This window comes from Artemia franciscana, chromosome 20 (genome assembly GCF_032884065.1).
Source record: "Artemia franciscana chromosome 20, ASM3288406v1, whole genome shotgun sequence".
Classification (NCBI taxonomy): Eukaryota; Metazoa; Arthropoda; class Branchiopoda; order Anostraca; family Artemiidae; genus Artemia; species Artemia franciscana.
In genome coordinates this window covers 24,459,044-24,477,314 of record NC_088882.1, presented here as the reverse complement: position 1 = coordinate 24,477,314, position 18,271 = coordinate 24,459,044, and the positions used below count along the sequence as shown (strand labels likewise).

General features: G+C 35.4%; 1 protein-coding gene across 4 annotated transcripts in view; it reads left to right on the top strand.

Moving 5' to 3' along the window:
- The first annotated feature begins 372 nt into the window (after positions 1 to 372).
- Positions 373 to 18,271, top strand: part of LOC136039945 (calcium release-activated calcium channel protein 1-like) — a 38,592-nt gene continuing 20,693 nt past the window's right edge. Inside the window, exons 1-3 of one of the 4 annotated variants that reach the window (XM_065723948.1) lie at positions 406 to 469; positions 15,590 to 15,867; positions 17,168 to 17,349. In XM_065723948.1, coding sequence (XP_065580020.1) covers positions 17,233 to 17,349 — 117 coding nt within the window. In that variant the 5' untranslated portion in view covers positions 406 to 469; positions 15,590 to 15,867; positions 17,168 to 17,232. Of the gene's footprint in view, positions 490 to 780; positions 799 to 15,589; positions 15,868 to 17,167; positions 17,350 to 18,271 lie in introns of those variants that run through there. The other 3 variants (XM_065723947.1, XM_065723946.1, XM_065723950.1) reach the window with 3 other exon arrangements.

Here is an 18,271-nt window from a genome sequence, read left to right as displayed (position 1 = left end):
TTGGACTGAGGGAAAGAGTACCATCAATCTTTTAAGAATTAAGATTTTATTCAATAAAGTTCATACTCAGCAATGTAAACTAAACATAACTAAGCATCAACGCCATTCCTCAACGTAAACTAATCATTGATAAACTAAAAATATTTAATCAGCTGAATAACCTTCGGAAAATTCCGCGACCATAATTAAAACAATTTTATAAGTTTAGCTAGCTAGTAAAAATGGAATGGACTTTTTATCGGGTATTTTAGGTTAATTTTACAGCATTAAACCATTTTCTGATTTGGTCTGTCTGTGTATGCTGTGTGTAAGCCAAATATAAGTCAATTATACATAGTCAGTTGCTCCTTATTTCGGCATTATTCAGTTTTTGAGCGCCAATATTTGAAAGCATCCAATGCTTTGAAGCCTATTGTTATTTAGAATCTCAAGGAGAGAAAAGCAGTTGTTTATTACTGCATGTCAGACGGTGATTATAATAGCTGAAAAGTATTTTAGAAAATTATGTATCATAATTTTTTGGGGATGACTTTGAATATAACCAGGCCTATTGTACTAGGCTATTAACCTCAAAACAGTGTGACCTTATAATTTAGGCTGTTCTCTAAAATGCCATTACTAGACGCAATTTGGTAACATTTTAGTTTCTATGGGCTCTTCTGAAGGAAACATTGTAATTACAAATGAAGAGGCATGGCAACATTTGATTCCTTAATCAGCAGTTTAATGGTCATACTTGGCCTACTGCTGCAGTGACAATTTTGAATAGCCTAAGTTTAGAATCTTGATTTTACTAAGGTAAGAAGAATAAGAACAGACAACTCAATGCATCTTTTTATGCTCTTTCCAAATCTACTCAGCTAATTACATCTTTTACAAATTTAAATTTGAGACTATAAAGGGATGCTTACACTAACATTGTGTTTTTTTTAGTTTCCCAGTAAGAATGGCTACCAAAAATTTTGGAAACAACATGGAAATAATCATAAATATTTACTCTTACCTGCAGAGTGACTTGCAGGAACACTAGACCTAGGCTACCATTTGGCCAAAATTTTTATTTATTTGCCAGTAAGAATGGCTACCAAATATTTTGGAAACAACATGGAAATAATCATAAATATTTACTCTCATCTGCAGAGTGACTTGCATTAACACTAGACCTAGGCTACCATTTGGCCAAAATGCTAGTTAAGGTACTCTCAAGTCCATACCACAACATCAACTTTGGCTGGTAAAATTCTAGTTAATTGACTTCTTGATATCTTGAAAAGAGTTTAGATTAGGAAAATGAAACTTTCAGGGATGGGCTACAGGCTAAAGTTTGTCCTGGGAAGGTATTTTAAAGTAACCCACCTCCACTCTTTCTCCCTCTAGAGGGCCCTGAAATTTGCCTACATGACAGGTCCATACCTATTGAAATTTTGACAAAACAACATTTTGCCTTAATTTTCAGCTACTAGTTGCTTTTTCTCTGCCTTTAGTTCTGAAAATGCAATTCCTGTTATTTCAGTAGAATTTTGGGTCAATGTTGATATTACTGGAACAATTGTTTGGGGTCATGAAACTATTGTTAATAGATGCATTTTGACTTTTTGAACATCTTTTCTCTCTTGCAAAACTACTGCAAACTCACCATTATAGAGTTATTATATATTTTCACATTAGGGGGAGGGGTTAAAGCATAGCATATATTAAATACAGCAATGGTCAGTTTATATATTTAATATATGCTATGCTTCACCCCCACCCCCCTAATGTGCAAATATATAGCCCATATTTGTTTCTAACCTATTACAGATTTGTGATTTCAAATATCAAATCAATGAAAATGGAAATGATTGCAATTCTATATATATATATATATATAAAAATATTTGGGCTAGAATAGCTTGGTAACAGTGAATTTGTGGTAGTTTTGCAAGAAAGGAAAGATGTTCAAAAAGTCAAAATGCATCTATTAACAATAGTTTCATTACCCCAAACAATTGTTCTGGTAATACCAACATTGACCAAATTTTGAGCCATAGGCTATCAATGTTTTTTTTCAAAATTTAGGAAATGTATTTGCATATCTTTAAAACCTTTAAAATGGAATTGAGCAAAGTTATGAAGCTGAAAACAATTATGTTGTACTTCAATTAGGCAGAAGATCTATTTTGCAAGGTTTCACTTTTATAACACACATATTTTTAAAGGTCATCAAAGGTCAGGGCCCTCTAGAGGGAGACAAGTTTTGTTGATCTTCTCTGGACGCTCTTGGGCCCTAGAATCCATTTAGTACTGTAGGGATGCTATGGCCATACTAAAATTGAGGTGGGGGCAGACAAAGGCTTTATACAATTTCTTTAAACACAGTCTTCTTTTGATGAATATACCCTTAGTAAGTCCAAGGGCTTGATTTGCTTTCACTAGCTGCCTACCTGGGCTCATTTAAAGCTATGAACTTTCACCTCACTATAGATTATAACTTCAAGGTGCTTCTTTTTGGTTATTTGGTCTAACTGTTCATATCTTGTATAAAAAGTATAGTGAAAGTTATTATGCTCAAGATGCAAAATTTCATATTTTAAACTTTTAAACTGAAGGGTCCAAGCAGCAGGCCAAGAAGTCTTGGGCAAGATTTTTAGTCATTCAGAATTATTATCAGGGGATAAGGGAGACAGGTAGCATTAAGGAGGTTTTTTTAACAACAGGAATTTTGGGAGGTGGAGTGTCTGCTGTTAAGATAGTAAGGCTTGTACAGAAATATTCATTCAGATAATTTGTATCAGTGATAGTGCTGCTATCAGGTTTCTTGTCTTAGGTGTAGATTGACACTTTGAGTTGGTCTTAGACATACTGCTGAAAAATTTTCAAGATTCAAGTCTGACTCAATATGAAGCCTAACAAGAATGTGTTCAATTGAAACATAACTTGATAGAAGAGCAGAATGTTTGAAATTTGCTTCCTTTAGTCTGTTTTTGGTATAAATTGCAGGTTTTGGTAACACTGGTTACTATTCAGATTACTCTATAGGGCATAACCTGGTATTTGAATGTGAGCATCTTTTAGCTTGGTTACAGTGCATAGAAGCTTGGAAACTTGTAATTTACCTATGGGTTTTGATACTTTGTTATCAATCAAACTAGCAGTGATGCAATCAGATTCACCAGTTTCTGAGGGTGCTTTGGCTGTTGAAATGACTAAATCAGAGTCCAAAACCAACAAGAAAGCCATACTCACTGAGGTTTCATGCAGGTTAAAATCACTTTTACAGGAGGTGTGGAGGGGTTAATGATCCATGTGGGACAGGGTTAATGTCTGACCACTTAGTTTTTTGTTCTTCCCATTTTCAGACAATCATACCATTTTTGTCAAGAGATAACAAGTAAAGAACCAAATTTAGCTTTTTGACAAGCATGATATTGTTGTTGCTGGGTAGATGTTTCAAATTTTGTATTGAATCAGTATAAAAGAAAGATCATCTTTCAAGAAAAAAGAGATAAACTAGGCATCAAAACTTTGGTCAACTCTTCAACATTGACTACCAAGAATTTTGACTGGATAGTGGTCTCAAGAGTTTTCACTTGTGTTTTCACCAAGTCTGTTTCTAACTGTACATTTTCTCTAAAATTGTCAAGTACTCTTTGCAGTTCCTTATGATAACATTCAAAAGTATTTGAGAAACTTCTTGGTTGCTGGGTTTGCTACCTGTTTTACACACAGGGCAGATCCATTTGCTACTAAGTCTTTTGTTCATTTTGTTGAAAACAGCGTATTTGGTATCAGTCATGTCAAAGCAGAGTATATAAAGCCACTGATCACGTTTCTTGTAGCAAATGACAGGATACTGGACAAAAGTAAAGAACAGGAAATCTTATAAATAAATTATAAAGTCTTGGAAATTTTGGAAGGGTACAGCTTGTACCCCCTGCCCCCAAAAGTAGGTTGTCATATATTTTACCAGAAACAGTTTATTTATTATAACCCTTTTATAAATAATGAAGGTGCATTGTTTAACTACCCTTTTCTCCTGATGTATAAATAATCAGTCCACTAATACACCAAGGTATTTTTAGAATAGCATGACAGCTTTCCTTCTATTGATTGATTAGCAGTTGCTTCAAAGAAGAAAAGAGTTTTGTTATTGAAAAATATAGTTTGGATACCATATATAGAGCAGATTGCATAATTTTATCCATCAGAGGGAGGGGGAAAGTGGATCAAAACACTTAGGAATAAGATGAGCCAGACTTTATGATTGTCTTGAGGTAATTCTCAGGATTTCTGGTAACCACTTTCTAATCTGAACTATCTTTAGTAATACTGTTTATTTAGGGCAGAGGCAGCAATGATCCAACAGTTTCTGTAAACAAAAAAACAAAAAAAAAACGCTTTTTCTACTCCAGAAGGCTTAATTTAAAGACCTTTGATTTGAAAAGGGCTTCAGTATATAGGAAAAATATCTATGAATCTAGTCGTTTGATTACAATTTTGAAGTTTTGTCAGAAAAGGGTACAAAACTCCAATTTTCTTATGTTGGAGCACTTTCACCAACAAATTTGACAGAAAAAAAGTTACCTGTTTTTGATGTGAGTCAGAATCCAATTCAACACATGTTAAAATACTTGGGGAATACTTGTGGGTGGATCCTGGTGGATTTGACATGCCTGTTCTTTTTACTTTATTTCTTTGTTTCTGTTCAACATTTTTAAATGTGTAAGTGTATAATATTCAGAGAGTGGAAACAAAAAACTGAAAAAAATGCCTCAAATATAGGGACAAAATTGGATAATCATATGGAGTCTAATCATTTGACCTAAGTCTTTATAACATAATGTGTAATATAATAGTATGACACAGGTCTCTCTAAAAATGATATCTGGAAGCTTTCTTTCAGCTTTAATGGTCCAGCAAAGATTTCTTTATTATTCACAGAGAAAGTGTTGTCAAAATTTGGCCATTTCAAAGTTAATTTACCAGTTTAATCCACTTCTAAAAAGATTAGATTTGACTATCCTTTGTCTGGAAAGTTTAGAATTCTTGAAATATGCATGTCCTACTTAGGATTATTAGAAGTTTGTAAAACCAAGTAGTTTAATATGTTTCATTAGCATTTTGGGTGAGATAGAAGAAAACGGGAGTGGATTTTAGGACTTTTAAGAAGTTTATTGTCATTTTATTTGACTTAGAGGAACTTACTTTCACATGTAAATTCTTAGCTTAATCCAAAAATGGGTAGGATTCTGGTGGGATCATTTTTTATAGTTCTATGACATACCTCAAGGATTAGCAGGCCATTAACACCTTTAAGGGAATCTTACCAATTTCATTAATCAATACTACATATAAAAGTGGTCCTAACAAGGTTCCTTGAGGAATTGCATAATAATTAGGGAGGTGTTCAGAGAGAAGATTTTGCGTTTTACTGCTTGGGATTTATTTGAAAGAAAACATATATAAAATTTACTAAGAGAGGGTCTACTTAAAATTTAGTCAGTGATAAATGAATTATGGTGTTGTCATCAACCAGGTCAAATGCTTAATTCCTCAAGTTAATTCCAGGTCAATTGTTTGTTCCTCAGATGATGGAAAATCTAGATCAAATTAGTAAACTACAATTTAAAACAAAATCTTTTTTTAATGTTTTTTTCATTTGAAATATTATTACAATAATAATCATCAAAACCACTCGTTGTTGAGGAAGTACACATAAATTCAACAACTTTGTTTTTGCCAGAGGACCCTTGGATTTTGACACAAATTGTTTCTCATCTGTTTTACATGTTCAGTGAAGTTTCAACAGAGTCACATATATTTTGACAGGGCCTGTTGCTGTCTGTCAAAAATTTTGACAAGGCTACTACAAGATATTCTCAAAAGAAATGAATCTCATAACAGCTGAAAAAATGAATCTACATTTGAATTCAGCTGAAGGAACATTTTCAGTTGGTCGGATATTCCACTGCATCAGACAAGAATTTTTGACACCTGGAACATAGTTACATCAGTATAATATTAGCTGTCATTTTAACTTACTTTTATCAAGAAAAGCCAATGTGGCTACATTGTAGAGAAGATCAGATCTATCTTGATGTATTGATGCTGATCTCAACTTTTTATGGTAGAAAAAGCAAACAAGTAATGACAGTTTGAACATTGCATTGCTAAAAAATTGTTGGGAGTTCATTTTGTGTCAAAAGCAGGAAACTGATTGAATTGAATGTTCTTTTCTTATCTGGGTTTATTGGATATAGTGTCCACGTTTTGTATTGTCAAAATATAACAAAGGCTTTAAGAGATGGTGTTCCAGGTCACAACTAAGCAAAGTTATCCTGTTTTGAAGGAAATGTCAACAGTAATTCCAAAATTGCAATGTTGAATCATTGGTGCCTTTACCCTATGGTTGTATTGGAATTTTTGCGTTTTTCAATTTTGGAATTACTTCTTTCCTTTGACTTTCAATTACATACTTTTTGACAAAATTGAAAAGATGCAAATATTTGAAATATAGGACCATAGCATGGATAAATATATTATTTCTAAACATCAATGGAAATAACTGAATATTTTAGATTAATATGGAAACCAATATAAAAGTATGATCAAACTTATAGAGCTTGTTTGTATATATGATTAATACAGAGCCTGTTATGAATTTGATTGAAAGACTTATATTTGGTAGTATGTAGCTGTGCCTCCATTGGAAAGTCAACAATGGTAGCTTCAGGGTTTGTAACCTATTGCTAAGTAGTTTCTCACCAAGTCTGGTGATACATTTATTAGAACTCCTCTGTATGCCTTTAATAAGCTGTTGGTCACTTTTTTACTAAAGGGATCTGGAGGGCAGGTTCCAAAGCCCAGGACTGGTCTCACAAGTACCTTGCATATGACTAGAAAGTTGCAGTTATCCTCATAAGTCCAAGGCTCAAATATGTATAGGAAAATGCTAGTCTAGAATCTTTGTGGGACTTTGAGACATCATCTTTAGTAATTCCCAGGTCCTTAGTGCTGGTACAATTGAAAGTGGTGTGGAGTATGGTGTCAGGTTGTCCTTCATTATTATTAATTGAAAAAAAATATTGTTCCACCAAAGAAGTTTTCAAATGAAACAAAAGACACAGGTAAAGTTTTGCAGCAAATTATTATAATAGTTTTACTGTGCAACTTTGCATGGATAGGTACTGAGAATATTGTTCAAATAAATGGATTGAAAATTTGGATAATCTTTGGGATTCTATAGGGCCAGAGCCATTCTGACCCCCTATCATGTTACAACCCTGTGTTGAGACAAATATTACTAGAACCTTTCATTAAAAGAATGTTAATATGTATAATATTTTGTTTTAAATGCTTCTTTGTTTAAATGAATACATTTTGAGCTCATTTATTAAAATAAGCTCTGACTTTTTAAAAAAATAGTAAAGGGCAACATTAAATCTTACAGTTATTAATTATCACCTGAAACAAGAGGATGACTGTTGCCTTTTTCTAACCTGCTTGTATCATTAAAGCAATTGCTTGTTCTTTACTGACAATTCGAGACAACAGAACAAAGGCCCAGCTACAAGCGTTTTATCAACCGGAGACAACACAATAACTTAGACTAAGTAAAGAGCTATGTGTTTATTATATATTGTTAACAGTACATGAGAGATGCAGTAACTATTTGTTTCGCTTGACAACTTTGTAAAGAAGGTGCAGGAGTAGAAATTTTCAAAGGGGCTCAGTACAGCTATCACTTCACTCTTCAACACAGCCATACTACTATCACTATTCGAAACAACCATAGTTGAAGTGATGTTTCAGAATATTATTGAAAACTAGGTAAAGGAATTTTTTTTTGAGGAAATGCATGCTTCAATTCCTTGATGATGCCTAAACCAATAGAATTTCGAATGGAAAGACGTTTCCAAAGTCTGGATGGTGTAGAAAAGAGAGATTTTCGTCCAAGAATATACCTCTAGAACTTGTAATTCCAGGTATTTCTGGATCGGGAGCTCCAATTCTTGAAAAGAACAGAACACATGATTTACGGAGATTAATTACAAAACGATTAGAATTCATCCAGACAGTTTTCTTCTAAGAAAATATGTAGTTTTTTTTAGTTCTATCCATGTCTGAGTCATATAAGGCCATTTAATGTTATCTGCAGCATAGTCTGAAACACTGCAAGGTTCTTAAATTTGAGTTCAGAATATGATCTTAATCATCCATATAAATTAGGGATAATAGTGGACATAGGATTTCCCTTTTGTATACCTATGTTCACATTCCTAGTGTTCAGTGTCTTCTTAGAACATATGCTGATTGCTAAGGTAGAACCAGAGCCATTCTATTGCTTCTTCTCTAACTCTGGTGTGTTCTAATTCACCTAGTAGAATTCCATAATGCATATTGTCAAATACTTTTTAATATCAAGCAAAATAGCACCTACCATATGTCCTAGGTTTTATGCTGTGTTTATAAATAAGCTTGATAACGTCAGCATATCTTTAGTTGAATGTCCTGGTCCTAAACCAATTGTTATTGATTGAGAAATTCCTTTGTTTTGAGAAAACAGTATTCTGATTCTCTATAGGTTTTCAAAACATCAAGAGAAATGACGTGGGCTGAAAGTTAGATGGGTTATCTTAAAGATATATTTATGGAGAAGTACTTTTTGAGGCTTCTTGAGGAATGATGGAAATATCCCTTTTTGCAATGAGGGGTTTATTAAATGTCTCAATGATTATAAAATAGATGGAAGCACTGATTTGAACACTTTTGTGTGAAAACCATGCAAACATGCCTCTCAAATTTTTGACAGTCATTGAAATGTCAAGGAAATGTCAAGGAAATGTATAGGAATAGCTACCATTGACTTAGTAGGCTACACATGGGACCTAGATAATTCTCATAGGATTTTGTTAGGGATGTTGATGAGTTTATTATATTCTCTCCAATGCTGGTGAAGAGTTGCAAAGTACTTTTCTAGCTGTTAAAAGTTCTCGTTTGAAATTACAGGAATTACAGTGATTACAGGGTAACCAGTGTTCCTCCTGTACTCACTTTTGCCTTTGGCACCCCCATGACATTGGATCAAAGTTTTAGATATCCAGTTCACTCAGAAGAATTCAAAGATCCAGTAATTTGGCCTCCAGGGAGGACTTATGCAGACCCAAAAGCCAAGGGCCCAAAATTATGCAGTAGGACCATTTTTCACACTTATGGTTATAGAAATTTTGAAAAGTTTTGTAGAAAAGGTTACACCTTGTTAAAATGGGAATCTTGTGACAAATTTGAATTTTTATGGTTGGAGATACAAACTAGGATTACAACTAATCCAACCTGAGATGCCTGGGCTAGTTCTGCAGTACAAAAATTTGTATAAATATATATGGACTACCATATAGTCGTTTCAGCTGTAATGGGCCTGTGGCACATTTTGTGCCAAATTGAATTTTCCTCTGTTTTCAATGCTGAAAAAAAAATAAGAGAGAATATCTAATATCGAAGAAGAAATAAGGGTAGTATTATACCTTATTCATTGAGACATAGACATAAGCCATTGTTAAACAATATCTAGCTCATAATTTACGATAAAATTTGCCCCTTGAAGTTTCAGTATTTTCAAGTAAATAAATTTGGTATTTTGTCATCCATTTCTTCTGCATCATTTTAGGACAGGCTATAGTATATTGATAACACAATTATTATTTTTTATGTAGGCTACATGTAAATTTCAGTTTTTTAGTTTTTGCTCCATAGTTTTCAAGAATCTTAGGTATATTACATAACTAGAAGTTTGAGGTTGACTGATCTAGAAAACAATCTCCACATCCCAGAGGAGATCAGGTATATCACTTTAGATACTACTACTACTACTAATAACTCACTGCAGCACCAAGCCGCCTGAGGCCAACACAGCTACGCACGCTCCTCCTCCAACCTAATCTATTTAAAGCCTCCCTCTTTACACCCTCCCAGGAAGTTCCCATTTCCTTTAAATCCTTATTTATGACATCCTCCCAACCCAGACAAGGACGACCTGCTTTCCGTGTAGCCCCAGACGGTTGGCCAAAAAGGACAATCTTCGGTAATCTGTCATCCCTCATCCGTAGAACGTAGCCTAGCCATCTCAACCTTTCTTTCATTATAGCCCCAGAAAGCGGGATTGGACCACACTTTTCGTACAACCTACTGTTTGAAATACGGTCAGTCAGCCGGGTACCCAGAACAATCCATAGGCAATTTCTCTGGAAAACATCTAGTAAATTTCCATCTGCTTTTCGGAGTGTCCATGCTTCAGAGCCATATTTGACCACTGTCATCACTGTAGCTTCCAATATTCTAATCTTGGTTTGTAGGCTTATCTTTCTATTCTTCCAAACTTTTTTTAACTGTGAAAAAACACCCTGAGCTTTAGCTATTCTACTTTTAACATCTTCACTGCTCCCACCATCTTTACTAATAATACTACCAAGGTAACTGAAGCTCCCAACCTGATCAATCTTTTCGTTACCTAAGGTCACCTGTTCATCTTCACTTATTCCTAACCTTGGTGACTTAGTCTTCTTAACATTAATTTTCAAGCCTATTTTAGCACCCTGAACTCGTAAAACCTCTAAAAATTCATTCATTTTGCTCACACTTTCATCTAATATGCTTAAATCATCAGCATAATCTAAGTCCAGGAGCGTTCTTCCTCCCCATTTGATTCCATGGTCTCCAATTGCCTTTCCTGTGCTCCTTAAGACGAAGTCCATCAAAATGATCCATATAAAGGGGGATAGAACACAACCCTGCTTAACTCCTGATTTAATACAAAACCAGTTGCTAACCTCATTTCCTACCTTAACCGCAGCAGTATTATTCTCGTACATAGCGCAAATCACTTTAATGTATTTTTCTGGTATACCATATAACGATAAGACATTTGTTAACGCTGTTCTATCAACAGAATCGAAAGCTTGCTCATAATCGATAAAACTAAGGACCAAAGGTGTTTGACAACGAAGGGACTTCTCAATTATTAACCTAAGAGTGAAAACATGGTCGACACATCCTCTACCTTTTCTAAAACCGCATTGTTCTTCCCTTAAAACTTTGTCTACAGCATGTCTCAGTCTAAAAAGTATCATATTACTCAGTATCACTTTGAAGCTCCCAACCTGATCAATCTTTTCGTTACCTAAGGTCACCTGTTCATCTTCACTTATTCCTAACCTTAGTGACTTAGTCTTCTTAACATTAATTTTCAAGCCTATTTTAGCACCCTGAACTCGTAAAACCTCTAAAAATTCATTCATTTTGCTCACACTTTCATCTAATATGCTTAAATCATCTGCATAATCTAAGTCCAGGAGCGTTCTTCCTCCCCATTTGATTCCATGGTCTCCAATTGCCTTTCCTGTGCTCCTTAAGACGAAGTCCATCAAAATGATCCATATAAAGGGGGATAGAACACAACCCTGCTTAACTCCTGATTTAATACAAAACCAGTTGCTAACCTCATTTCCTACCTTAACCGCAGCAGTATTATTCTCGTACATAGCGCAAATCACTTTAATGTATTTTTCTGGTATACCATATAACGATAAGACATTTGTTAACGCTGTTCTATCAACAGAATCGAAAGCTTGCTCATAATCGATAAAACTAAGGACCAAAGGTGTTTGACAACGAAGGGACTTCTCAATTATTAACCTAAGAGTGAAAACATGGTCGACACATCCTCTACCTTTTCTAAAACCGCATTGTTCTTCCCTTAAAACTTTGTCTACAGCATGTCTCAGTCTAAAAAGTATCATATTACTCAGTATCACTTTAGATAAGATATTTATTTCAAGAAAATCTCTATCACAAGCCCACAAAGGGCCGAATTTGGAATTCAGGTCAGATAAAGAATTAGAAGGAACTTATTAAAGAATTATAAATAAAAGGGACTATAAAAAAAGGAATATAAAGAATTAAAAGGGACTTAACAGAAATTTGTCATCAACAAATTTCCATCAGTCAGGAAATTCCTTTGCCAAGCTGTTGATCATAACTGAAGAAAAGAGGTGACCTAGGAGAATACCTTGGGGTATGCCATTGTGGACAGGGAGAGGATTTGAGTAATGATTCTGGTATTTGACAACCTGCAATCTATTTGTTAAGAAGGAGGCAACCAATTCCACCAGTAAGGGATCAATATTTGCTGACAACTTTCTCAATTAAAATATTGTGGTTAGCAAGGTCAAATGCTTTCTGGAGGTCAATGGAAGTTAAATCTCGCCAGGAATTAGGTTTTTCGGGGATTCTGATGTGGTCAATAAGAGAAACGAGGTAGTGGGAAGTAGAAGTGGATTTTATGTTCCCAAATCGCCTCAGGTCAGTTAGAGGTAAGATTTTTTCTTTAGCCAATCTGCAAGGAATCCATCATAAAGTTTTGAGAAAATAGGAGTAAGAGTAATAGGACGAACGCCTTCAAAACCAGGCTCTCGGTTTTTCTTTTTCAAAGGGGATATGAAACTCTGTTTCTAAATTGTTGGAATTTGCCCAGACTCGGTAATCTCGTTGAACAGAAAAGACAAGGGCTTAGAAAGGGCCTCGAAATACCAATTTGTTGGTTTATTAGTGAATAATTCTTCGACCTTATTTTTGTAGTACGATCATGCCAATTTACAATTTATCTTTAATTTGATTTTCTTAGTTTATTGGCTTCATCCAGTTTACCATTGTGGAAAAGCTTCAATGTGATTAGTGTTTCAATTTGGTTAGTGTTTCAATTAATGTTTTTAAAGTTGGATTAATAAAGGGTTTATCCCTGGAGTACCTTTTAATTCTTTTTTCTGGGAAACAAATTTGATATTTATCAATTAGCTTTTTGTGGAACGTAGCCATTTTCTCATCAAGATTTTTTAAACTATAAACGTCGGATCAATCTTCAGTATTAAGCCACATACCAAAAGACAGAAGACCATAATTTTAAAGAGGGTGACAAGTGTCATAAGTTATTGAGGAAGAATGCTTAAAATTTGAGGAGAGGGATAAAAGAATCGAAAGATGATAACTCCCGCCTAATGGGGACAAAGCTGAGGAAAGGCTGTAAAAATTATACGTATTAGTTAAAATAACATCAAGAGAGGTATTTCCCCAAGTCGTTGGTATTTTAACAATTTCTTTTACTCTAAGTGAAGAGCAAAAATAATCCATTTTAAGGTCGTTGGCATCGCCAACAAAAAAAAAAGCCAGCACTGGGATACTTAGAAATAACAAAATTAGCACTTGTCTGCAATTGCTGGATAATTTTACGTTCTGAATCAATATTTTGATTTGGGAGAAATAGAAAACAGCTATTGCAATAATATTAAAGGGGCGAGGGACTACTTTTGGTCCAATACTTAGCCAGAGGAGCTAATCATACTCGGATAAACTAGGGAGTTGAATAACCTTTGGGTAAAGGTTACTCTTAGTAAAGAACAAAACACCGCCAATTTTTTTCCTAGTGGTTGGTCTAAAGGATGGAGTTTAATAAACTCTTAATAATTTGTCAGGCGCAGGGTCCCTGGGTCATGGGACCGTACTTCAGTAATGGCTATAATATCTATTAGATTTGATTCTGAAAGCATCTCGAGTTCAGTAAGCTTTTCAAAATTAAGACTTTTAGCATTAGTAACAAAAAGTTTAGGAAAAACAAGTCGTTTTAGGAATCACATATGGGAGACTTGATGAGTTCGAGAATTTCCTAGGTGGGGTTTTAATTTAATATTATGATGCTTTGGAGAAGAAGGTAAGAGAAGGACTTAGCTTGGGAATTTGGAGGTAGGTGGGGGGATGGGCAAGGATATGGACGAAGCATGTTGAGTGAGGTGCAACTTGTTTTCAGTTTGCAGGAAATGAGAACAATTAGGATTTACGAGACAATTATTCGATGCAGAAGTATCAGACGTGAATCACCTTGAATGGGTACGCAGGAGGGATAAAACGAATGGGTTGGAGATGGGGATTCGTGGAGATAGGGTAAGAAGGAGTCGAATCGGAAGGATTTTTGATAGAGAGGAGAGGGGTAGGCGAGAAGGTGGTGGAAAGGGAAGTGGGTTGGGAATTTTCTGGGAAGAGGGAGGTCGGATTTACTTTGGCAAATGACGGCTGGAGACCCGGACCAGTCAACAGTATCTTGGGGACATGGAACGGATAGGGTATGCAAGGGGGTTTGTGACTGGGATGGATATGAGTAAAAGGGAATTGTGCCGGGAATTGTATGAGTAAGAGGGGTTCGTGTGTGATGGTGATTTGACTGGCCGTGAGTAAATTCCTGGGTTGGAGGGGGGTTTTAGGGAGAGGACACTTGAGTCATGTTGCTTTGTATTGGATAGGGTGGGAGGTAATGAGGGGTATTTAATAAGGGAGGAAAGGGATCCTTTGTGCTACCTAAACAAGGGACTATCCAGTGTGGAATCTTTGACTGGTAACAGCTGGGATTGCCCAAGTTTGTGTACTTGTGTTTTGTTTGCAGCTCGATTTTTTTTTCGTAAGAAGGAAGAGGGGACATAAATATGCAGGCTATCACACCCGAAACAACGCCTGCTTGATGCTAACTTACATAGAGGACCATCGTCAAAAATACACTTTGCTTTAGTACGCTTGCCAGTGAGGTAAAAACGATATAAGTGCAATAACGAGCACTTCTTTTGGTCGCACTTGTAATATAACAAAATGGGAACAAACTGTTGGACTAGCTTTTTTCGTTTTTTGAAGTTATGGGTAATAGATCGATGATCACTTTGGACATAATTTGCAATTTCCTTGCTGAAAAAACTTGCAATTTTTTAAAACACTTTTATCAGGAATACTTTTTTCCTGAAGCTTGCTTGGAGCACGATCATGGCCAAATCACATTTATCTCCTAATTTGCAAAAAAACCTGCCAAAATTATATTTGCAGATATTAGCAGGGAGGTCATTATTATTAGGTAGAATCACTTCCATACTGTCAAAACGAATTAGGGCATCTGTGTTCTCAAGGTCAAGATTATAATTAGGTTAATAGAGGTGAGATTGAGGTCAGGTACAATTTCTGAACATAGATTCATGTCACTTGTGGTGGCTAAAGTTGATGAACTTAATCCTCTGCTTCCTTTATTAGTATTCATTGAGCTTAAGGACAATGCATTTTTTTGATGATGCGAGTCTGAAGTGTTATTTACCTCATCTGGGATAGAATTTTTTATAGGTTGACTTCTTGAATCACTTTTATAAATTGACAAAAATCAGTAATAAGCTTTAACCCATCCGTTAATTCTTTTTAAAGTTAATATTTTTTTTTAATATTTTTGCATTAATATTCTATTTAATATTTTTGCAAGGAGGGGCTGCTGTGACGCTGTCTGTTTGAACAGATTTATCCATGCTGCATTCAGTGACTTGGCACGATACGTGCGTTGAGTCTTCGGAAAGAAATTCTGGATTTTGGCGCTGGGGTGGGGCAAGGGAAATTGTAGGACAAACCAAACTAGGTCCAGCCTCGTGAGGCACGTTTGGTTTTTCTGTTAAAAAAGAAAGCTGGCTCTGTGGAGGGTGAGGAAAAGGAGCAGGGCTGCTTAGGTCACTTAGGGTGCTAAGAATTCTTTTTCTTTCAACAGGGGTACGAGGCGTTCGAAGGAAGCCAGAACGGGGCACAGCAAGCCCTGGAGAAGAAGTAAGGTTTACTTTGGATTTAGTGGAACAATCAAGGCACATCCAGGAGCTACTCCAATTGGCAATATCTATCCTTGCACACTTTTCGGCCCCTGCGTGGAACCAAGAGTCACAATTAGCATATTTAATTGAGTTTGATGTGACTCGTAGTCTGCACTCTGGACAATATTGTTTTTGTTTTACCATTTGATCATGCAAAGTCAACAATAATGGAATGTCTCTGGTACAGTAGCTTTGAACTTTGAGAGATATTGACTGGTTGAACTCTGACTACAAATTTAAAGAAGAATTACGTTTCACGTTTTCAAGCTCTTAAAAATAGTTTGAGGAGGCAGGGTGATGGTGGTGGTGAATATGTCCCCCCACTCTAACTTTGGAACTGCTTTTTTGGTTATTTGTATTGAAAAACGCACATATTTTTTTGAAAAAATCGAAATTCTCCCTCTAGATCTTGAAAATATATTTTGTCTATGGTTAGACAAAATATATTTTTTTTGACTTATGTCCAATTCCCTATGGTTGTTGGTTATAAATATGCAAATAAATGTAATTCTTAATAAAAGGATTGTAACAATTAATACGATAAGACGCTCACTTAATAAACTGTGCTAGATGTGCAAAATCACCTTGCACCAGTGATCTCTCCAAGTAAATGTGTTGTGTCTTCTTCTTTTGTTGTCTTGTCATCCCTTCAAATTGATGCATAGTCCCTGATGTTTCGCAACGATATTATTAATGTCACTGCAAGTGACGTCACATTATTTTTATATATCATGAGTTAAGGTTTAATATCCTATCATTTATGGCTGTAACCTACAATGTATGGCGTCATATGTATTCTTGTATATGAAGATACAGCTTTTGTCAATAATTGTGTTTATTTTAATGCTTACAAAAATTCAGAGATATAACAGTTTCCTTTCAAATGAGATTATCAACAGCTCTATGTTGTTCCGATACTCTACTAGCAGCAAAGAAGAAAAAAAAACTAGAAAAAAGCCCTCTGCCTTATTGTTCAAGGCAGAGGGCGTCAACTCAACCGTAAAGGGTTTTCAACAGTGGCGAACTGGTCCAGTTTTCCTTTCAATCTAACAGTACTTTCGAGGGTTTTCAGACTATCTTTCAGAATTCCCATAAATTTTGATCTTTCAATAAATTTTACTATTAAAACTAATCAAAAAATGTGAAAAAATAGAGTGAAGATCTTGATACTGCTTTTGAAGGATATCCACTCTTCCTTTGCTTGTGCCTGGTGCAATTTGATAATTATCCACTTTATCCTGGAAATATTGGTTCTTTCAATTTTTCCTGGTACAAAGGGCCTAGGGTTATGAGAGAATGGAGGATTTCGGCCAAATGATGCTTATACCCTAGAAAGCTAACCTTTTAAATCACAAATATCCTCACTTTCCTGCATTTTAACCTATTCTTTCGAAATGTATCTTCGCTGGGGTCTTTCAGAACAATATGTGTATAAATACCTTGTTTTTTTGTGTTTGATAGAACATTTGTTCATTTTTTAGGTCTATCAATCCGTTGTATTTCTGGTTTTGGTTTTAGACATTTTGGAAGAGGTCCTAAATATAAAATGGAAGATGTCACAACAGATCGAGCTACAATTGATTCTTGGAAGAGATTGTTTCTTAGCAGAGCAAAACTTAAAGCAGCAAGTCAAGCATCAGCTTTGCTTGCAGGGTTTGCTATGGTAAGATAGCGTTGGAACAGAAGTTTCTAGAAATACATGGATTACAGAATGTTGCTCAAAAAGCTTAATGCCTGGAAAACGAGAAATACACAAATAATAAAACAATAAAATTAACATATAAGAATGCACTATGCTTATCCCTCCAAACTCTCCTTGATCTGTAAAGTACAGGGAAGACATACGAGTCACTAATTGTTGGAAGTAATCTTGAGGGAAATTACCCCATCAAATTCAGCATACCAGAGAACTCTGTTTAGGAGGGTTTAGACCCTATCTACAGAAATCTGGTATTTCGCACTTTTTCCCTAGAAGAATGACACCCTGGAATATTTAGGGAGGGCTCGTTTGAGAGGAAATTGAAAGGCTATTTTTTATAGTAAAAGAGTTTTGTAACGCTGCTACATGGCGTTTTCGGCATTTTATGGTGCAAAACTACAATTGACCTATCCCAAATAAAATATGCGGTTAGTATATTCAATTATTTTAGAGCTAAGGTGGTGCTAAGCCGAGCGCAGGGGTGTATAATTGTGCACCATGAAGGGTATAGGAGAGCTGGTTTATCTTTGTTTAGTTAGGGGGAAATGTGTTTGAAGCCTCAAAAAGTTTTCTTACACCTATTGAGCCTTTAGATAAATATAGAAGGTTTTCCAATGGAGGGGGGGGTAATAATATATTATTACCCGCATTATCTGCATGTATTATTACCAGCAGAGCACTGATTTGTGTTCTGCAGGGTCATAGATCCCCTCTTACCACAATTTTTGTTTCTGTGTCACATAAAGGTTTATGTTCATATGATTACCAGCACAAATAGGAGAAATGTGGATGGACGAGGGGTTCATAAGAGCTGCCAAGAAACGTCCCTGGGGGAAAGGTGCTCCACAAGCTTTGTTTTCTTCAAGATTTCAGTTGAGATATATCT